Source organism: Saccostrea echinata, unplaced genomic scaffold (assembly GCF_033153115.1).
Source record: "Saccostrea echinata isolate AGI-Se365-2 ecotype Australia unplaced genomic scaffold, CSIRO_AGI_Sech_v1 ptg000017l, whole genome shotgun sequence".
Taxonomy (NCBI): Eukaryota; Metazoa; Mollusca; class Bivalvia; order Ostreida; family Ostreidae; genus Saccostrea; species Saccostrea echinata.
The window spans coordinates 1984830-2008757 of record NW_026889766.1 but is presented as its reverse complement, the minus strand read 5'-3'; the positions used below and the strand labels follow the sequence as shown (position 1 = coordinate 2008757).

The 23928-nt window shown below is 31.0% G+C and overlaps 1 protein-coding gene across 1 annotated transcript; it reads left to right on the top strand.

Annotated features, from left to right (window-relative positions):
- The first annotated feature begins 17121 nt into the window (after positions 1-17121).
- On the top strand, positions 17122-22404 carry LOC133189215 (receptor-type tyrosine-protein phosphatase mu-like). The gene is made up of 14 exons (XM_061324617.1): positions 17122-17139; positions 17249-17285; positions 17481-17578; positions 17678-17806; positions 18078-18220; positions 18793-18928; positions 19123-19272; positions 19567-19666; positions 19803-19876; positions 20011-20136; positions 20359-20481; positions 20654-20778; positions 21231-21366; positions 21517-22404. Exons 1-14 carry the CDS (start codon positions 17122-17124, stop codon positions 21586-21588), a joined length of 1467 nt encoding a protein of 488 aa, XP_061180601.1. The 3' UTR covers positions 21589-22404.
- The last annotated feature ends 1524 nt before the right edge of the window (positions 22405-23928 follow it).

The following is a 23928-nucleotide window of genomic DNA, read 5'->3' as shown; positions in this document are numbered from 1 at the left end:
ACTTGACTTGACGTATCATTAATTAGAAATATTTATTTCCATTAATTTCTCGACACGATGTATCCCAGTGAGTTTACATCTGTTTCATATTTTGACATTTTAATAGAAAAAGACGTTAGGGATCATGACAATCTGACAACAAAACTCTGATAAACGTGATGACTTCAAATCTTCTATCGTCAACGTCCCTTATTTTGGTAGCAATATGCCCTTATCATCTGCATATGGAGTTTATATCTCTCAGTTAATTCGATACGCAAGGGCAAGCTCCACATGTACTTACGAACATTTTCTTAAAAGAAGTAGATTATTGATAAAAATAAGTTGATGAAAGAAGAATATTAACAGTCTCGTTTTAAGTCATCATTTTGCCAGTTCTATGGTCGATACAATGACCTTGTCATCAGATACAATCTATCATTAAGTCAAATTCTAATGGCCTTTTTAATACTCATTGTAAGGTATTTTTTTACGCGCTAAAATGTCTACCGACTTTTTCCTTTATTCCCCAATCATGACAAGAAGCACATAGCGGGCTTCTATGGTCAGCAGGGGATGCTCACTCCTCTATAGCACCTGATCCTTTCTCTGATGTTTTAAATTACCGTGTTCGCTCTGCTCCTGATTTGTGTTGTATGAATGGATTTTTGAGCTTGAATACTGGGCATTTTATGTGAGAAATTTTCAGAAGTTATAATACAAAATTTACCACAAACTAACATTAAATGTTTGCTTCAGGTTGCCCATCCCAAAATTACGGAGAAAGCTGCACTCCCTGTAGTCCCAGATGCCGTGATAGACAGTATGATGCTTTTAATTGTTCCTGTATTTATGGATGTAGTGATACAGTTATAGATACACCTGACTGCTCGGGTAAATTCTTTCTCTCTCTCTCTCTCTCTCTCTCTCTCTCTCTCTCTTTCTCTTGAATGATTTTTTTTAAAGTAGCAGAATAAATCTCGTCAATACTCTGATATACATTATTCCTCTTTTTTCCCTCCATCACAAACCAAGAACTCCAATCTTCTTAGAAAAAAAAAACGTTCGATTTATAAATGGTATTTAAAGCTTGCCTTCTTCAAAAAAAGTTTGCTTGTTTGTTTTTTTTTTTTTGTTTTTTTTTTTTTCCCAAACCTTTCATATTCTTATTTTTAAAAGAAATCTCAAATTACAGTGTACCATGACCACATAAATGAATATAAGGTAAACATTCGATTAATGAGATAAAACTTTTTTTTCTTTAGAAAGGTCTGTTGTATATCGGACGTTAAGATTTAATTTAAATGTTTTGATTCTTTTTGTCCACGCATAAATACGCTGTTTTTTTTAAAGATGATATTAAAAGGATGCTGGTTTTCCTCATTGACAACATTTATGTAGTCTTCCGAAAACAAGTTTTCCAACAAACAGCTTCAATTCCAGTGGACACTAATTGTGTTCTTTTATTAGCTGATCTGTTTTTATATTCCTATGAACCAGAGTTTATTTAATAACTTCTAATGAGAAGAGGAAAACACCAGCTGTGGTCTTCCATTCGACACTAAGATATATCGATGATGTTTTATCAATTAACAATAGTTATAAACTATTTATAGTTATGAAGGCCAACTAGCAATTAAATTTTATAAAAAACTAGATGACTTCAGGTTTTCCATTGTCAATTTTCGTTATTTATGTAGTAATATTCCACTATCAACTGCTTATGGTGTTTATGTCTCCCAACTCATTCGCTACCCAAGAACTTGCTCTGAGTACGATCGATTTTTAAACGAAAAGTTACTCACGGATAAGTTGATGTTACAGGGATTTCAACAACCTATTTTAAAGTCGGCATTTCAATTTTCAATTTAATGGTGGTTATAATCTTGTTAGCAAATATAACATATCACTTGATCTTATGCTGGCTGACTTGTTTCATTCCAATTGTTAAATCTTCGTTTTTATACTGAATTGACTACTGTATGTTCCGTCTACCTGATCAATAGATAGGGCTCACGGAGGGCATGACCAGTCAACAGAGGATGCTTACTCCTCCTAGGCACCTGATCCCACCTCTGGAATTTCCAGAGGTTCGAATTTTATGCTCTCCTCTCATATTTGTATTGATTATAGATATTTTGAGATCGATCACTGCTCTTTATCTTCACTTTTTACATTTGAAACAAGAACTTCAAATAGAGAAAAGGGTGAAAATGAAACGGGTCGAAAATTTTCCTGTATACGGTATTTCAGATGCATTCATTTCCTTTCAAAGTTCTTTAAATATTTTGGTTCCCTTCGTAATTGATGACTAAACTGAGGGTTTACGTCAAGATCAAAGATGTGCCAATGCAAGTTACTTAATGTGATGTTTAAAGTCAATTTGAACTTATTATTACATCTGTTTCTTTTGTTGATGTATAACTTGTAAAGAGTACAATTTTAACACATTTCAAATATACTGTAGATTGCAGACTGAGATGGTTATTATGGGATAGACTTTTGTAAAAAAAGGTAGATATAACATAGCTTTTCGATGCATATATTCTTCCATTTCAGTGTGCAAAAAAGGGTTTTATGGATCAGACTGTGAATCAAGATGTGGTAAATGTAGCGTTGGAACCTTTTGTAATAACGTAACAGGGATGTGTCCAGAGGGATGTCAGGATCATTGGAGTGGTTCTTTATGTGACGGTAAAATGACCGATTTAACATGTTCACATATTTATCATAGAAAATATTCTCCTCAATGTTTTATTATTCGTATGTTTTGTCCAGAATATTCTGTGGTATTAGGTTTTTTTTTCTTCAAAAAGTGGGATTTTTGTTTTTCATCTATTATCAGGATTTTTCTTCACGGTGAAGCATTTAGTTTTGTTATGTTGGTTATTTTATTTTAAATTTTAGAAATCAAAATTGGTAATCTGAACATGAAGTTGTGGAGATAACGAACAGTATTCGAGCTTAAAAGTCTATTAAACATTACAAAATAGGAGCAAAGAAAACACGGACCTCCAAAACGTCAGAGGCATGATCAGGTGCCATGGAGGAGAGAGCATCTCCTGCCAAGCGGTTATCACCGCCGTGTGCTCCTTGTCATGATCGGGAAATAACGGAAAAATCCGTCGACAAATCAGTGTATAAGTAATGGACAATTAGTATGAAAAAGTCAGTCAGCATTTGACTTAATGATAGATTGTATTTGCTGACAACGTCATCGTATAGACTATAAAACTTACGAAATGATGACTTTAAACGAGACTTCTGGTATTCTTGTTTCACCAACTTGTTTGCCAATAGCTTACCTCGTTTAAGAAATTGTTCATACGTATCGAATCAACTGAGAGATATAAACCCCGCAGGTGATAAGGGTATATTGCTGCATAAGTAAGGGAAGTTGACGATTGAAAAGTTAAAGCCATCACGTTCATAATTTTAACAAATCAACTTAGTACTGAGGGATCAAATGATCGTTGTCAAGTTAAAATTCATGTATTTTCAATAAATGTGTTCAGTAAAATAATGAAATTGAAACTGGTCATTCCTGGAAAAAAAAATTCCTTTTTTTTTTTTTTTTTACAAAAATTCTAAATAAAGAGCAAGGGTCACTGAGGACCTTTTTGGCCCTGTGAATATCAGAAAATGTGAACCTGCTTAGTTTTAGTTGAAAATGTATTAAATATCTTTTAGACCCTTAAAGACTGTGTATCTGTAAAAAATGACGTAATTTTCTGGCTAGTCAATGTATTATGGCGTCGTGAATTGCATCATTTTCTCCAAATCCGTGTGACAAAAATGACTGGTGATAGGGAAAATCAAGGGATAAATTTGTGCAACTCAAAGGACCCTGTTAATAAAACATGTTTTGATTTTGAAATCAACTTCTTTTCAAATATTTCAAAGAAATTCAGTTCACTATCTCTATGTATAACTTTCATACTGTTTTACAAATCATATGAACTGCAGACCAGCAAAAGTAAAATTCTCTCTCTCTCTCTCTTCAATAATAAAATGTATAGTTTCTGCATGCGCACTTTAAGTTAACATTAACCATCTTTAAGCTACCTTTAAGAAATAATTACACCACAATACACCACTTAATTAATGGTGGTGTAATTATTCTTATTATTATTTTTTTTTTTTTTTTTGGTCAGTTTTTTTTATAGCAACATTAAAGGCACGAAAACATTGCGAATTGCATTTGGACATATGTCAGGAATTGTGTGTTTTCAAAATTTGTTATGATACCTCAGAAGCATGCTCTAAGTACCATCAATTTTTCATCTGAGTCAGGAAACTGAGAAATCAAAAAAAAAAAAAAAAAAAAAAAAAAAAAAAAAATTAGCCAACATTCTTGAAATTCTGTGGGCATTATAATGATTCTGTAAGCAAATTCAGCCTAGCATTTTGTCGCATTTTGACTGATATATTTCATACTATTTACTACTATTTGTTATGCCTTTTTTAAACTTAATTTTTCAAAGGAGTGCTCTGTCTATTTAATCAACACATAGGACTCAGCGCGGGTTTGACCGGTTGACAGGAGATTTTTACTCCTCCTAGGCATCTGACCCAAGCTCTTTGATTTTCAAATATCCGTATTTTATGTAAAATTCACAGATTGGTGTTTGTAATTTCTTTTTTTTAAAGATCGACCACGATTCATTATGTTCAGCTAGATCACTATGATCATCTTTAACAATAAATAAGACAATGTACTTCTTAAAATACAACCATGCTTCTAGCTTTTCAGTTTGCTTTCATTTTTGACGATATACATGCAGCAACTCTGTGTATTAATTGTCATGTTTGGCCTTCTTTTACAACGTATAAACAAGTATAATATATACATGTATGTGTTTGAGTCGTTACGTCGTTTCCATCGCCTTTCTCTTAACGACAGAGTCATAAACTGCTTAACACAATTGTTAAAGAATACTTTGAATTGATTTTTTCTAGGACGACACTGGTACAAGTTTGGAGCCAAAGCAATATGAAATTCTTTTAAAAGATGCAATCAAAATTCAAAGAAAGGAGTTTTTATGAAATATATTCGTTTTTCAATAATATAATTTCTAATCATCAGAGTGTGAAACAGGATTTTATGGAAAGGGATGTGAAAACGCATGTGGAAGCTGCAGAAATGGAACTTACTGTAATAAAACCAACGGGATATGTCCGGACGGTTGTAAGGATCATTGGAATGGAATGATGTGTAAAGGTAATGTTGTTTTTTAATGTGATTTCTGCTAAGCAAAATTTCATTTTGAAATACGCTATTACAGAGTAAAATCGTTTAAACAAATTTTAATTTTTTGAATAAAAAATTTAATTTTTTCCAGCAAATTCTAAACTTAATTATAACGAATTGAATTTGTTTTATCAAATTCAACAATCAGGGCCTATAGAAAATTATATATGAATTGGATATATTGACTTTTAACGGATTTATTTCGTTATTACAGCTCGCTCCGTGATCAGAAGGTCGTGAGTTCAAATCTCGGCCGCGACTGACCTACGTCGATAAAAAATAGGTAGCAACTGTTTCTACGGCATGCGCTCGGCACTTTGAAGTGAAAGATGCGGGTCCTTCGGATGGAATCTTAAAAACCGAGGCAACGTGTAACGGCAGGCGTTGGCACGATAAAGATCCCTCACATTTCAATGACCCTGAGTTCCGAGTAAAGGTCAAATTTCAAGTCCTTCACCGGAATATGGTGACGTCTCTATATGAGTGAAAAATTCTCGAATGGGGCGTAAAACAACATACATCAAACAATCAATCAGTTAAACAATCAATCGTTAATAAATATATAAATACACATAATAAATTTAATTCGTTATACACAGGTAAAATTGCAACGTATGTTCAACATATGTTTCGAGTGACATATGTTGAACATACGTGAAACAAATGTTGACCATATCAATTTTCGACATATGTTGAACACATGTTAAAAAATATTTTGAACATATGTTTAAGATATATATTGTGGAACATATAGCAGAACATATGTTGAACATATGTTTGTGGCAACTTTTTGTTTAATGTATGTTGAACATATTTTAAACATATGGTTGTTTCAAACATATGTTCAACGTATTTTTTGAATTTCACATAAAATTCATACTGAACATTATATAATAACCAATAGCCCTTCCACATTTATTTCATTTGATATTAAATTAACGTTATCGTTATTTGAATAAATTTTATTTTAACTTAACGAGATAAAAACCAAACTTATGTTAATTAATTTAATGTTAATTGGTGAACCGGCAATAATTTAATAATAAGCCCAATATGAAACACACGAGTTAAATGTTATATTTGAACAAGTCAGGGGAAACTCCAGAAAATTTTAAATTGGGGGGGGGGGGGATGGGGTAGTCCAGGTCGTTGCCCCAACAGTCATGCATAGAATCGCACTATAGGCACTTCAAGCCCGTAGCAACGGTTTTCAAAGGGGGAAGCCTCCGAACAGAGTTTACAAGCAAAAGAAAAATTCACTACATTCTAACATCCCATTTTGGGGGTGGGGTGATTGTTCCTCTAACATTTCAGCACTTTTATGTTTCAAATGCTTGAATTTGTGGGTAGTATGGGCCAGGGGCAGGGTTCTGTTCAAAGTAGGCAGTGGAAGACAAACACGGGAACCTTTTATCTAACAAGCCAAAAAAGACAGATATTGTATTTCTTATTTTATTCAAAATATTATACGCATTAATATTTACATGTAAATTTATCAAGAATTCATTAATTTGTATTTTATTTAAAAACCGTTTTGTTTGGATTTATTTTATGATTGAAATTAAAATCATTCCACATTTTATTTCCGGGCTGGTTTTGGTTTTTATGGGATGAAAGTGTACGTCGTCGTTGTTGACGTCACTGCTACAGCAGAAGTGTTGGTTGTTGGAAACAAGAAAGTGCTCTCAGATATGTTATTAGTATTTAGTTCATGGTGCTAAGATAATCTCTTTACGGTAACAGATACATACGAACTTCTAGTACTATCATGACTTGTATAGCATCTAACTGTAGTTGTAATTAATGCAGTTCATAAAAAGACGATACACCTAGTGATCTTATCTACGTTATTTTGATTTGTTTCGACGAATGTAAAAACCATTTAGCGTTACTTTTTTTTATCAAAAATTAATCAAACTCGTTCTTTTCTAAAATATTGAAGATATGGATATGAATAGAACTTGCTGGCTAAAAGATCATGAATTTTAGTCTAATCTGGCATTCAAGGTAATAGTGTAATTGTATTTATAGTGCATCAACTAATTTATTTATTATTAATTCATATATTAATTGACATAGAATTTTTTTTTCAATATTAGAGAAACTAGAGACTTGTACTTACTCCCTTTCAAAGTTTCTTTTTTTAATTTTGGATGGAATTTGATTAGAAAATATTTACTATATGAATATTTAACTTATAATTTTTAAAGGTTCAATATGCAGTCTTTCTGCTATGAATAACATGGAAGAACACCATGATCCTAGGCTTGCTTCAGAATAGGTAAGTACACCCTGTATTACAAGCTTTGTTGTTTTTACCAAAGCTTTTGGATATACTGGAATCATAATATCTGTTTCTCTGCCTGTATTTTTGCCTGATTTTTTTTTTTATATCGAAATATTATACTTTTATATCTGATTATCTATTTAATACAAATATATTATACTATTTGAACATTCCAAATTTATTTGCAAACATTTAGAAAACCAAATTGTTTTGGTTTTTTTATGATTTTATTATTAAGCATATCCTCTAAGAGTGAAATTGTCTTGGACATAACATTATATGGTGTTACATGTACACAACTTCATATAATGTTTTATGAAATTAGTTTTAATCCATAACCTATGTCTGTTTAGGAGAATGGGTATGCATTTGTTTGCACATGACAATTATCTTCAGTGTATTAACTTAAATTACATGCAGAGTTTAATTTGTATTTCAGAGAACCTGTATCAACAAACAGAACCTTAACATTGGAGACTCCACTAAAGTGCCATCAGTATCTTAACATTTGACAATTTCAAATCTGATAATGAAGTTCCAAGGGGTTGAATGGAAAGAAACAAAGAACAGGCCAAGAAAAATTTTAACAAAGTAATTATTCTTTGTGCTAATTAATATTATAAAGTTAAAGTATATTATTGAGGGAGTTAGTAAGATTCCAGTTTCCCAAGACCAGGACTATTTCCCTCCGCGCAAGCGCCTCGGGAAATAGTCCTGGTCTTGGGGAACTGGAATCTTGCTAACTCCCTCAATGATATACTTTAACTGTTTTATTATACCGATAAAATTTTAATTGTAAAGATCACCTTTTTTAAAAAAAAAAATATTAACAGATTAATTTATCTTTATTCTCATAACTGAATGAAATCAAAATTTATATTTATTGAATTTCAATAACAAATTAACAATGTTTTGAGAAAATCAACAAGTTTAAATGTTGTTCAACTAACACAATAAATCAAAGTTCTAAAAAAAGATAGGATCTCTCTATTACAAGTAAATGTATGTCATTTTGGAAAATTAAAGGTAATTTGACAGTTTGAAAATTTAAACAAATTGTTTGTGGTCAGCATGTTTGCAGATGACACCACAGTACGAAAGGCTCCGGATCCACTTCCTACATTTTCAAGCTTAAAATCGTTGTTCAATAGTTCATTGATATGTCTGGTTCTAAGAAATCAGGACACATATTTTCTGAAGGAACTATATTTTCTGAAGTTGACAAATTTTCAGATGTTGCAGATATGTGTTTAGACAAAATTTCAGACATTTCCCTTGTTTTTGCTTCACTAAGTTTTGAACTGTAGGATTTGATTGAAGATTCGCAACGATGTCCACCTAGCCCCATTATGTACCGTGCCTCCAACCCCTCGTGAAGTTAGCCTCTTTACTTAAATTTGCCATGAACGAATAAAGCGTGTTTTTACCAACGGCTACATTTTCATACCACGATTCTTTTTCCTCACATTTTTTCTTCTTTGGAAGCTGCCAGAAATTTGGGTTTTCTGGGTGAAGCTTTCCAATATACTTTAGGAGAATACTGGACAACGAGGATCACCTGTAAAATAAACAGAACAAACAGTTAATCCTTCTTTCAAAATGTGGGTTCACAAAATGATTCAATAATTTTAGAATTTTATTAAAATTGCATGGACCCCCCCCCCCCTTGTAAAAACATTACAACGTGTTTTACTCACCAGGTTTGTCATACATCCTGCCCTGTTTAATTGACATATCCTGCAAATCGTCGCCTCTATGATGTTTTTGTTTGACGTTCCTTAACTGTTACATATTCCCTCCCTGTAGAATCCACCGACATTGTGAAATCATTCTTTTGAAGGTCTCGGAGGTTTTCCCGTCCAGGGTTGCAGAAATAATAGATATATTCAAACATTGTTTTTTTTTTGTTTTTTTTGTTTTTTTTTGTTTTTTTTCAGATTTTCTGGATTTTCTATGTTGAAAACAGTCTCTTATAGTTTATTCATGTCCTCTTGTGTGAGGGGTTCCTTCGATTTCGGTTCACCAACGCCAGACTTTTTTAAATTCACAAGCACAGCTTTAAACATTTCGTTTGCAGTTTTGAATCTCTCATCGTTAATGATATCTTCTTTTCTCACCTTCAAGAAATGTTTCTGTAAACCGTAGCGCAGACTAAACATAGATTTCTTCGCGTATCTCTCTCCATGAACTCTTTTCATCTCTGCATAGAATTTTCGAAGAAAACAGTTCATTTGATCTGTAGGTTGTCGATCAATTTCCGATAAATCCAGGTCTTTCTCACTTGCATAGTTTTCTTACACAGACAACGATGCCTTAATTAGTTTTTTAGTGTTTTGACTATCTCTGGAATCGGGCAGATTATCCAGTTCATCCTCGTCTAAAGTATCAAACCTCTTCGCCATGTTCAAGTCCTCTTGTCATCTGTTAACTTTAGAAAATCACGTGACGCACATCGCAAGCCTCATTCTATAAAAAATTATGGAGAACATTTCGTGTTTTCTTCAATGTTCAAAAGTAAAACCTAGAGGATTACGGAAAACCGCGAATTAGCATGATTACGGAGGGATAAGCTCACAAAACTAACGCATGAGGAGTAGCCGATTCACAGCGATTTCTACGATTTCTAGGGAATAAGTCATATCTAACGATATAATGTTATATAGGGATAAAATCAGTAGAGGTATAATAAATATAATTAATTATAATTTTTTTTCGGACTTATTAATTTTTATTATTCTTTTCTTTATCATTTCAGAGGCAATGCAGTCACTGTCAGGGAAATAAATCCAGAATAATGTAAACATTTGAAAAATAAACACAAGATTAATGCTTAAGATTATCTTCTTTGATTTCTCATTATTAATTGATTAAAGGAGAAGATATATAAGTACAGGAGTACTATTTAGTTAATTTTGCGATCCAAAGAAACACAAAATAAATAATAAATGTAAGTAAGAAATAAAATTTTCATATGTTCAATATATGAATATAACCTATGTTAAACATATGATCATACAAAACATATAAGCAACATATAATCAGAATATGTTCATAAATATGTATTTTATGTTAAACATATGGTGCTCATTTTTTTAATGTTCAACGTAAGTTCAACATATGTTAAACATACGTTGCAATTTTTACCTGTGTACCTAGTTTAAGAATTTATTTAAACTAGTTTAATTCGTTATCACATTTTTTTAATTCGTCAAAATGAATTCAAGAAATCTGTTATAACTTCCATTAAATTTGTTTTAACAAATTCAATGAAACTTTTATAACGAATTAAAATCGTTAAAAAAAATCGTCTATTCCTTATATCGAATTCAAAAATATTTTTTGACACGTTTTAAATGGGCTTCCCAAAAAAAATCAGCTGCATAAAGTATCAACATTCAATATAAACTAAATTTAAATACGATTTAAGTTGATTTATATGCAGTTTTGGAGTAAAATAGTGCTAAATATCATTCTTTGAAAACGACACAGAAAAGAAAAAAAAATATAATCCATTTATATGAATTTATTATACATAATAATTTAACTGTTATTCATATTAGCAGTCTTGTTCGAGACAAGTCTCGTCTTAACCAGCATTTCATTTGGTGTGGGTGGAGTGTATGTGTGTGGAATCTATCTATCCTACAAAAATATATATGCATTCAATAATTACTGTATTTTTCCATATCAGTTTGTGAAAATGGATTTTATGGGTCAGACTGTGAATTCAGCTGTGGAAAATGTAAAAAGGCAACATTTTCTAATAACGTAACAGGGATATGTCTCGATGGATGTCAGGATCGCTGGAATGGCTCTTTTTGTGATGGTAAAATGACTGATATAATTTATTTTTACAATTGTCCGAGAAATTTTATCATTTTTTCTTTGATAAAGTCATCTTCAAATTTAAATTTTATACAAGAGTTTAAGCAAATTAACTTAAGCCTCTGTCAATTACTATGATTTTGTACCCTTACATATTTAATTTCTATACGTCGCCTTTCGTTATTTGAGCTGATGTATAATTTTTTTCATATTCAATACATTGATTTATATTTTATTTTGCATATTGAATTTATAACAAATAAGATTATTTTCTAAAGGGTTTAAAAATATTTTTACAAAATAACAAATGATATTAACACATGGTATTTTGTATTATAGCGTGTAAAGAGGGATATTATGGACAGACATGTTCAGACACATGTGGACATTGCAGAAATGAGACATACTGTAATACTTCCACCGGAGTATGTTCTGATGGTTGTGAAGATCACTGGGATAGACCAAAGTGCAAAGGTAAGATTGACTTTTAACTACTTGGATTTGAGAATTCTATCTTATTATTTCTTTTCCATTTCTTTATCCCCGGAAAATACAGTCATCGAAGAAGGTATTGATATAGTTAGACCTCATGGTAGCAAAATTTTGGAGATTGAAAATGAAAAACAAAAATGCAGCTTTAGACAAGCAATAATTAATTATTAGTGTACTAATAATTTGTACAATGATAATGGACTAGGACTTTAGATGCGTTTTTAATTGCATAGAATGCAAAAACGGATTTTATGGGCTAGAATGCGAGGACAAGTGTGGGAATTGCATAAACGAAACATACTGTGATAAAGTGAATGGAACTTGCCTTGATGGATGCCATGGGCATTGGAATGGATCCAAGTGTAAAGGTAAATAGAAAATTTAATAATTTAAAAGACTTTTGCATAACTATAAATGTATTTGCGAGTAAAAAACAATATTCTGATAACTGTGCACTCATGTTTGTATACATGTTGTGAAGTGTAGTTACACCATGACAAGTCAGACACCCAATTACTTTTATGAAAATTAATGCTTGATTTGAACATATATTTGTTTTCACAAAGTAATAGAAATAAACTTACATGAAGCTGATTTTTTTTTTCGTTGTGAAATGAATAATGTAGTTTTTTTATATATATAATCATTGTAGAGTGTGAGGATAGGTACTATGGTACTAAGTGAGAGGATAAATGTAGCAACTGTTTAAAACATTCATGTGAACAGGACAGTGGACACTGTTTCGGTGGCTGTAATGAGGGATGGACAGGTGCTAGGTGTAATGGTATGCATCATATCATTCCTTGTTATCATATGGTTATAATCGTACATTACATTAAGTAAACTAAATGAAATTGTACCCGAAGTAGCACATAATGAACCAGTACAGTGATTTATACATATGCACAATATTAATTCAAATCTTTTTACATTCCGACGCATTTCCTTTTCGTACAAACTGACTGCGTGTTAACTTTCTCTCCTCCATCAAATGAATCTGCTAAAACATAAAGTAGTTTATCAATAGTATTCCACCAGCCAGTGGTGGAGTCTCAATGTAAGTGAAAAAAAAAATTCAAGAAACATACAAACCAACACGTTCTCATTTGCAATTTTGATCTGGCATTTCTTCTAACGAAGTAAATATAACGCCTTATGCAGAAAAAAATTCTTACGTAGTAGTCATCAACTTGATGATGTAATTTTGTTCACAGCCCTTCTCATATCATCAGAACCAAACAGAGGAGAAATAATTGGTGGACTCTTGACTGCGTTCACAGTTTTTGCATTCGTAATTACTATTGTTATTTTGGTTCTAAGGTATCGCTTTTTCTCTTATCATATATTTTCATTTTCTTGCTGTTGAATGAAACACAAGAAATTTAAAAAATAAATGCATTACATCACAAGTAGAGATCGCTTTGAAACTGTCACCTTTCAGTTAACTAAATGACAGTGGTCTATCCCGTGATGATTGTTATTTTCTAGACAGTCTTCAAATTCATGATATATAGTTTCTTAAAATTTTACAGGCGACAAATAGAGCAAAAACGAGAAGGGGGCACAGAAAACTTATCCACAGCCGTTGAGTATAACCCAAAATGTCACCCTGAAGAAAAAGGATACGTGAATCTCGGTGGTAAGAATTGAAAAAAGTTGATCAGTGGTTTTTAAAATATCTTGGGTATTTTGAAATAGGTTTTATCACCAAGCCATTTTATAATCTCAATATCTCGATTCCCCGGATATCATAATGTTTACAAATTGGCCTATAATAGTTTGACTGAAGAGCAAACAAAAGGTCAGTAATTGAAGCAGCTAAATATCTCTAACTTATAAAGTCGTATTTTTTAGTTTAAAATGAAAGCAAAGTCTATAATTATTCATTCCTTTAATAGAAAATTACATCTTTTAGAATCAAGAATCTTAGCATTTTTCTTAAGAAATTGATATCTTTGGATGAAATTTACAGATGCAATATTCGAATATGTTTGCTTTTTAAAGGTCATCTGTCTCAAGCCTCACCTGACGTTAAATTACAAAAATCTCTGGCGAACCATGAATACTATAATATTAGCCAAGTTAGCACAATTATATATGTGCAGGAGCTTTACAGCACCATTGCTACAAAAAGCAGCGAAAAGAATCGTGATTTTCAATTGGAATACAAGGTATCTTGCCCTTATAAGAGTTGATTTTGTTGATACTATTTGTAGAAACCTTTTTTTTCTTTTATCTGTAGTGCAATTTATTGAAAAATCAAAACAATCAAAACTTTAAAATATCTCTGGATTAAGAGACTTCAAGTCTATCTTTAAAATATATTTATTTATCCAAATACAACATAAGATAAGTGAAAGTTCCATTTATTTACAATACTACTAAAAACATTTTACAATATTTGCCTTGAGCGCTCATGCAGTTTATACAAAGATAAACAGAGTCAATCTCCCAGCATCGGAACCAAATACTAGCACGTATCTGTCAGTTGGTTCCTAACATTCTCAATGTATAATTGTCTCAATGTTGTAGCATTAAATCCTTTGGGAACCTGAATGCCTAATTCCGTTAATTTCTCTCTTAATTGAGCAATAGTCCAATTTAATGGGTTGTCCATATCCAAATCCGGCGAAACATTGTCTACGGCAGGTGTTGAAACATCGCCTACTTCCCTTTGTCTTGCAACAGATCTCCTAGTTGCTCGCGGCATATTGTGTAATACACTTCTCAACACATCGATATTAGCCAAAAAATATACTTCCACAGTGTTTACTTTCCTATAATAAATTAATCGTCAAGTTTTAAAAACATCCCGTAACACTCGTCACACCATAGAACAACCGAGTCATTTCCAAATTTTGGATAAAAGTATGTGAAATCCAAAAACGGAAGTAGGTCACAGTTAAGACGTTGTAAATGTCACTATACAGGATAAATTATCACATAATCGAAATACACATCACAAAAATTTTAAGGTAAAATATTATTGAACTGGAAAGAGTAAACAAAAACACTGCAGGAAAGCTAACAAATGATTCTTGATTGGTTGATTTTAATTACGAGGTTTACATGAAGTTCATAGGGGGTACTCTACTTTGTACAGATTAATGATATGAATTGGAAAAAAAACACTGATTATAAACATAATCAATATTTGCGCATCCGCTATTTACAACCCATAGTACAGCTATTAAAAGGGAAACGTACACAATATCCTCTCAATAAAAGCTTTGAAATTCATCAAATCATTACTTAATCTACTATAATTGAAAAAATTACAATCCATTTTTTAAAGTTTTCTATTGAGAAGTATCGTGAATACTTTTTCTGATGTAGCTTTTATGTTATCATTTTTTTTTTTACAAAACAATTTAATTATCTTAAAACTATTCACGATTTTAATATGGTATTCTTGATTTCATCTTGCATGGAAATTTAATGATGGATTCAGGAAAGAGCAAACATCTACAAACAAAAAGTTGATTTTAAGAAATTAATTAAATCCTTCAAAAATTATACTTTGTGTTTTGATTTAACATAATGTATTTCTATATATCGTCGACATTTATATGAATTGCGATTATGAAATAACATTTAAGAATTAATCTAAAAAAAACCGTCAAACGAGAAATCACTTTCAGTCTAAAAGCATGTCAAAGTGATTTTTTTTTTTTGGTTCATAAATAAAATAGTCAATTTTGTTTTATGATCATCTCTATTTCTAATCTAAATCTACTTTAACTAGGAACATAACTTTGAAGAAAATGGTATAAATGTGAAGACAACAAATAGCTGTCGATAAAAAAAGATGAACTTCTTTTCTTATGGAGAACTATTGTGAATACTTTTTCTCACGTAGCTTTGATGTGAACAAGTTTTGGAACAAATCTATTTAATTATCTTAAAATTTTCCACCATTTAAGTATGGTATTTTCCATTTTTTTTTACATGGAAATTTAATGATGGATTCAGGAATAAGCAAAACTCGTTCACAGACGAAAAGTTGATTTTAGCAAACTACTTAAATCCTTCACAAAGTATATTTTGTGTATTGCTTTTACATAGTGTATTTCTATATATCGTAGACATTTATATAAATCACGAATATGATTAACATTTAAAAATTCATTTTAAAGAAATAGCTTCAAACGAGAAATATGTGACCAGGAAAAAACACACCTGCATTTTCTGAGATTGGAAGTAAGCATCTGTCTTATTCTTATGTATTATTTCATTTAAGAGACTGCCTCCTGCAGACGCAAACAAATGCCTTACAGCCCAGAAGAAAGATAACGTCACCAAAAACCGGTTTAAAACGACATTTCCTTGAAAGACTATTTTCAAAATACATTTTTTACTTATGTTTTGAAGGTGAGAGTCCGGTTTATGATCATTTTACAAGGTTATTAGGCTAGGGGAAATTAAACAAACTATTTTCTTTTCTAAACTCGTATGGTGGTTGCGATATGAAATAGCACCTGAACTTCTTACACATTAACCACGTCAATGACAAAGATAATCACTGAAAAAAATCCGGTGACTGAACGATCAAACATATTTGTTTTTGTCCCTTAAAGTCATTTTTAAGTAAAATGCCTCGTCGTAATATTATTCTCTTATGCTACTGTAAAGGCTATTGGATTTAATGAATTTATATATATTTTTTTAAAATTAATCCTATACACTTTTCTAACTTTACATTGATTCAACATTTTATATATATATATATATATATATATATATATATATATATATATATATATATATATATATATATATATATATATATATATATATATATATATATATATATATATATATAAGGCCATGCCAAGAATAACATGATCAATAGCTTTCATTTCATTTTCTTATTCAATTAAATTTAATCAGTTAATTGTCCATTCTAATTGGCATAGATGAACATTCGAGGGTTGTCCTTGAAGAGAAATGGGATGAAAATGACAACGATTATATCAACGCAAATTTTATAAAGGTATTGTTTGAAACTGGCGTAGTTTTGTGCATCATTATATGTTTTTTGGTATAAAAATGAAGATTTATATATTTTTTTCATTTGTTTTAATGATAAACCGATGCGCTTAAATAGTTTCGCTGGTAGTTGATCATGTGGAATAAAATATTGACTCTTTGACACTCTTCTCATCATCAACATGATTAATTCTCCCTACATATTTGATAAAACAATCATATACCGTCTGTTTGTTCGAAGAAATAGTATCCTCTAAAAGCAAACGTTTCCTTTTGCTGGCCTTAGTATTTAGTTAAAATGTCTGGTGTCAAAAGAGTTTTTTTTTTTGTTGGTTTGTTTGTTTTTATATATATATATATTAATAACTATTGATGTTTAATTATGTTTATATCTTGTATACTATATTTACATTTTATTGTTTTAGGATTATAAAAGCGAAAGACGTTATATTGCAGCCCAAGGTATAAAATGCATATATTTCTATTATGAATGTATTTAATTATATAAACGTATTATACAACTTTTATTTAAAAAAATCATACATGCACAGTTAAAATTCTCGTACCACGATAATAATCCTAAACATACATATAATTCAAATATATAGCTTAAGGGGTATGCCAAAAACTGATATTTTACTCATATTTTGAATGCAGGTCCACGGAAAAACACATTGGCAGACTTCATTAAAATGATATGGCAAGAAAACATAGAATGCATTATTATGTTTACAAATTTAGTTGAAAACGGAAAGGTATGATGGCTGTTAATTTATGGGTTTTTTCTTTCATCTGGCATGTGAATTTAAACTGTCGATGGCAGAAAAAATAAACATTTTGATTTTTTTTTTCAGAATAAGTGTGCTAAATACTGGCCGGATAAAGAAAAGTCTGTCAATATTGGAAAGTGTACTCTTAGTCATTTAGAAGAAACAGCATATGCTTTCTATACAGTTCGAATGTTCTCCTTTCAAAAGAAAGACGTAAGTTTCTATTTTTCTCATCAATAACAATTAATTAAATGGATTAACAATATCTAATCAGTAACAACATTTGGGAAAAGACATTTATTAATGAAATAGAAAAGAAAGACAAATTCCTCTGCCGAGTATTCATCAGGTTATATACCGTTGTATGGGGTTGTATTACTTTTTAATGTCATTTATCTTCTGTACGCATTTTCACCTTGTCCACCAGATAGCATATATTTTTTTTTACAAATATAGTATAGAAAACACTCTTTTTTCGATCCAGTCACATGATATACGGATTATCACCCAGTTCCATTACACGGCTTGGCCAGACCACAGTACCCCAGAGGAGATAGGACTTGTTCAGTTTCAGAGAACTGTGACAAAAAGATATGAATCTGGTGCCCCTTTACTGGTTCACTGCAGGTAAAAATTCATGCATCATATTTTTGGTTTTCAATTTCCCTTCCATGTTCACAAAGTATTGGATTTCTTGCAGAGGGTATGTACAAAATCTGAATTAATCTATTGCATCAAACTTGTGAAATAATATAAATATTAAAGCAATATATGCATAAAATGTTATCATTTTTCACAAGACGAACGCAACATATAATTAATTAAAAAGATAGTCCTGGTATCCGGATAAAAATTGAATTGAAATTCAATCCTGCCAAGCAGGATAACTAATATAACTGATTTATTTCTGTGAAAAGAAATGTAAGAGATAACCAGTATAATTAATACAACTTTGAGACAATTCTGGTATTCAGATAAAAAATGAAAATGTTCCTGGTAGCCTGGAAAATTAAAACGGTTGTTAGATAAACGTAGTAACATAGATAATTACAAAAATTGTAGAATAAACCCTTTTATTTAAATTAATTCTGGTTATTTGGTTGATTTATACAGTTGTAGGATAATTCTGATAACACGTTTATTTGAAAACATTTACGTCTAATGCTTGGATAATTCTGATATTTCTTGCTTCATTTCAGCGCCGGAGTTGGCAGAACGGGTACATTTATTGCTCTGGATTCTTTACTGGAACAAGGAAAAGAAATGGGGAGGATCAACGTTTTTGAGTTTGTCAAACAAATGAGAGAGGACCGCATGTCTATGGTTCAGACATTGGTAAGAATGAAAGTCATGAAATCAGATACTGTAGATTATAAAGATTATGATATAAATTTATTTATTAACCCCCCTCCCCCCGAAAAAAAACAGTTTAAACGCTAAGCACATTTATAATGAGCATTGTAATAAATACAGTAATGAAAGAAACATGCACTATTTAATACACAACACATTTTTATTCATATCCCCAGGAGCAGTACGTTTTTCTACATAAAGCATTGCTGTGTGGATTCCAAGAGAGAGACACAATCCTATCGGAATATGATCTGTCCACAAAAGCAAGCTTCCTTCTCAATGACACAGCACCATTAAATCAACAACATTTATACAAGGACTTTAAAGTGATTTTTACTATATTTCTTTTTATCTATCTGTATATTAACAATCATAAATTATTTGTGTTATATTTGCATGTAATCTATACTTTATACTTTCAATTAAAATTTAAAAAAAAAAAATGCTTATAATAAATTGTCGCTTACATAGCGAAGCAATTTTCATCCCCTGTGACTTTAGATATATTGCTATCTTCAATAAAAATAACGCTAAAAACGAAGCAAAATCGCCCGTCTCTGGCACTTCATTATCATCGTGTTTTACTGTACATATTTTTAATTCGTACTGTTTTAATGTAGTTCCTTGAAACCATAATTCCAGTGTATGAGGACGAATATAAAGAGGAAGCATTGAAAACTGAGAACAGGTCAAAAAATGGTGATATGGATATTTTACCAGGTATGCTACAACCCTAGGGATTTTCATTTAAGAATCATGTTTTCTTATCACACCATGAGATAATCTTTTCAAATTCTATTCTTCCCATTCATTTAACCCTTTCCAGCAACAAAATTTAAAATTGTGATTTTTTTACTGTCAGAATATCGACCATTTCTTGCATCATTTGTGAAAGGAAGAAATGGATATATAAATGCAGTGATATTTCCGGTAAGTAACAGATATACAAACAGATGTACCTTTGATACTTAAGAACTTTAAAGTTCCTGTTTGTATGTAGATACATTATGAAACAACAACAATAAAAGGAAATTTCGTCTAATTATTCAAGGGTATTGTTTTAGTCATATACTGCAGCGGCTGGGCTGATTATGACACAGAGCCCCCTCCCTGATACGGAGGTTGATCTGTGGAGATTGTGCGTGGACCATCAGGTTGGGGCAATCGTTGTCCTGAATGACATTGATGAGGTACAGTAAATGAAAATTATTAAAATAATGAACTGATAAACAGTTTTTTCTGAATGGATTATATGTTAATTTGTTTATTAATATTTACTGATTTATTTAGTTTCCCTCCTCTTTACTAAAAATAAAACTGGGAAATCGAATTAAATTTGCATAAAGTATTAATTTTTTTTTTCTTTTGATATTGAACATAATATGTTTTCTTTATAATTTTGTCTTCATAAGGATAATAATTGGTTGCCCGCAAGAGGTGAGAATCGTTCATGCCCACCATACCTGATAACAGCTAGAAAGACTGGAACGAACATTGGTGGCGTCAGTCAAAGTAGTCTGCTTATTTTACGGGATGTATGACTGTCTATAACTGTATAGACTTAGTAGAAAATATGTCAGATATATTGAAAAGTGATTATTTCAATAAAATCGATAATCAATATTATTCTAACATTAGAAAAGGTTAGGAAAAAGTTGTACTGTATTGTCATAAAGTACATAGAACATGCCAATTTCGTACATATAGGGAGAGACACAAAACATAACCGCCTTCCAAGTATGTTCCAGGAATGATGACGGAGTGATCAAATTGGCCGAGATGGTGTTAGAAAAAGAAAAGGAATTTAAGTTAACTTCTGTTGTTATAAGCAAGTATGTACGAGGTTATCCTATAGAAATTTATCTCTCCAATGCAGGAAGAATAACTTGTATTGGATATTTAATGCAGAACATTGACCATTCTCATTCCATATTTATTGCCAGTACTAGTGCAAAAAAAAATCAGTACTGTAAATTGATTTCTCTCATTAATTTCAGAGGGAAAAAAAACAAAAAATATCGTTTTCTACAGTATACGTTATAATAATTACCTTTCACCACTTTGATTATGCATCTTTTTAATCATTTAGGGTTACATGACAATAAGGAAAACCTGCACAGTTACATGTACATAGTTATTTATTGACCGAGAACGGGACATTCTTGTGTTTTGTCTTAATTATTAGTAGACCTTCTTTTCAGAAGTGTTCCTGCAATTAACTACTTTTTTCATAATTGACGCACATCTATCTATGTATAAAATATTGGTATATATTAATACACAGGGATGGTGCAGGTGCAGCGGGAGTGTTCTGTGTTTTACATAACGCCCTTCAACAACTTCGTATGGACGGAGAGGTTGATATATTTACTATTGTCCGACAACTGCATACCAGGAGACCTGAAGCAATAGCTAATCTGGTAAGTGAGACTGAAAACAATACTCCATCATATGTTATAATATAGACAATAATTGGTTAAGCAATCGCTAAATTTTTCCAACCTTCCAAAAATAAGAAAAATATGTGTTTGGTGTGTGAATTAACTCATTTATCTTTTTCTCCATTTCAGGAAGAGTATAGAAAATGTTATCAACTAGTTTCTCGATCCGTTTCAATGAATGAAACATACGCCAATGTGTGAAGTGTTCAATGCAGTGTTTATTTTCGAAACATGTCTCAGGATACATTTAGACACAAATAATACATTCTTGCTCCAATATGTATCCATGTTCATTTTTATGTTCCGATTATCCTGTATTGTTTTTGTTTGATGTGAAAGTATGAATAATATTAATAGAATTGATAGTTTGTTAATCGTTTAATGTTTATAACACAATTGAAAATAAGATATTGGATCTATATTGTTCAAAGCATGCTTCTCAAAGTGGCCATGCTATCACGGGTATAATGCAATAAACAATGCGGTGAAGGTTAAATCCCTGCAACTAGAACCAAAGAGAAGGGTAATTTACACATTGCTTCTGACGTGCATTTCTGAAAACTATGTAATGTTCTTAAATAAATCTTAACAGAAAAAAGGTGGTACAAAACATTATATTATTTTTCGGATAGTCAAATTAAACAACTTAATATGTTTTCTTAAGTCAAACTTTGATTTTTAATGACCAATACCATTGATTCCATCTTAAAAAGATGACTCATATATGTGTAACCCATAATTATTTGAAAAAAAAAACTTGCTTGGTACTCACTGTACTATCTTACCAACCAATTATATAACTATACTGGTTCTTCCTGCTTTTAATAACCAAAGTCATCGTTTATTCAGTTTCCATTTCACCAATAAACGAAATGCATTGTTTCAAACAGACAACTTATATAAATGCCATACTTTTTTCTTATTGTTTTCCGTGATTTTTATTGCTCTCCTTGACTTTTACGAGTCAGTGTTAGGTATGGCCCGTTTTCAATATTAGAATATATAAAGAATAATATGTTGATCACATAGAAATGACTAATGAATTTGTTTTTATATTTTGTTAGATAAAATGCTAACTTCTTATGTCAAACAATAATATCAAAGGAATAATTCATTCCATGTGTTATACTTGGAATAAAAAGATACTTTATTCAAATTCTATTCTTTCGATAAAATACGATTCTATTCTTTACCTGTTCACAGCATAAAGAAAATATGATTTTAAAAAGGACTTTTTTAATTTTAAAAAAGGAAAATATTTCCTCAAGTGATTTCTCCTTGACACAACATTTTATTTTAACTCTATATTGCCCTTATAAGAATTTTATAACTTAAGAATGTTTGGATTAAATTAATCCTCAGTGAACTTGACCAAACATCTAAAAAAAAAATCACTCCGCTACATTTATTTGTTTTCCTTCAATGTTTAAGGGTGGACATTTTCTTATTTTAACAAATTCCAGTTAATTGAAGCAAGAATAGGGGTTGTTTCCATCTGCAACTAAAACAGTTTTTACTTTTCTGTATAATTTTGAGGAACATGTCGTTATGATGATATAATTTAGCTAAAATTTTAACCTCGGGAATAGATCAAAGCTTCTAAACAATAATTAATGTGATATATGTCCTTTTCTCGGTACAGTGCATTTCATTTGAAACCTTGCATGCTTTTTTGTATGAATAAAATGCTACTGTTCCTTCTTCTGTTACCGTTAGTATGAAGTGATATAAAAGATTGGAATCCCTGTTACAATAATAGTAAATATTTCCTGTAACAGTTTTGTTCTTTTTGAATATGGGTCGGTTTCCGAAGCCCTTTCTTTTATTATCGTTCGTAAATATTCCGTTTGAAATAATGAAAGGTGGGAAGACTATGGTAAACAATGAGATATGAAGTTTTAGAAAGCGGAAGATTTTCTTGACAATTGGAAAACAGTAACAATTATATGCATATAATTGATTCGATTAGATAACACATGCCATTTTGAGGTTTTTAAATAAAATTTTCCTCATTGTCGTTACTTCTCGGTATTTGTTATTCCTTATCTATGAGTTGAGGGATATTTTATTCATTTTCTGAAAAATAAGAATTATGAAAATCGGTTTATATTGCGATTCTTTTTTATCGTAGCAGCAAAATGTTTGGGTATTGTATTTAACACACAAAGCCTTGGGTAGAAAAAAAATCATTTAATTCGATGCAGTTTTTTTTTTAGGGAAATCGTTTTCCATTAACAATTTTATAACTTATTATTATTATTATTATTTTAGTGGATTGTTGGAAGAGTTCTTAAGATAAAGATCTATCAATAGAAAGGTGCCTATAACTTTCTCGAATTTAAAACAAAAATGGGTTTTAAAAAGAGCTAAGTGAAATGGGCCATATTTTTGTAAGGTAAATATGGAAAAAAAATAAACTATCATTTGCTGAGAAAAGTGAAGATTGATTGATTGATTGTATGTTGTTTTACGTTCCATTCGAGAATGTTTCACTCATCTAGAGACGTCAACATAAACCTGTGGTCTTCAAATTTCGACCCT

Excerpts from the sequence above, each read along its gene's own strand:
- LOC133189215 (XM_061324617.1), top strand. Across the intron at positions 17,286-17,480 it reads ACGTTATATTGCAGCCCAAG|GTCCACGGAAAAACACATTG; the intron begins GTATAAAATGCA and ends TTTTGAATGCAG. Across the intron at positions 20,779-21,230 it reads ACTTCTGTTGTTATAAGCAA|GGATGGTGCAGGTGCAGCGG; the intron begins GTATGTACGAGG and ends ATTAATACACAG.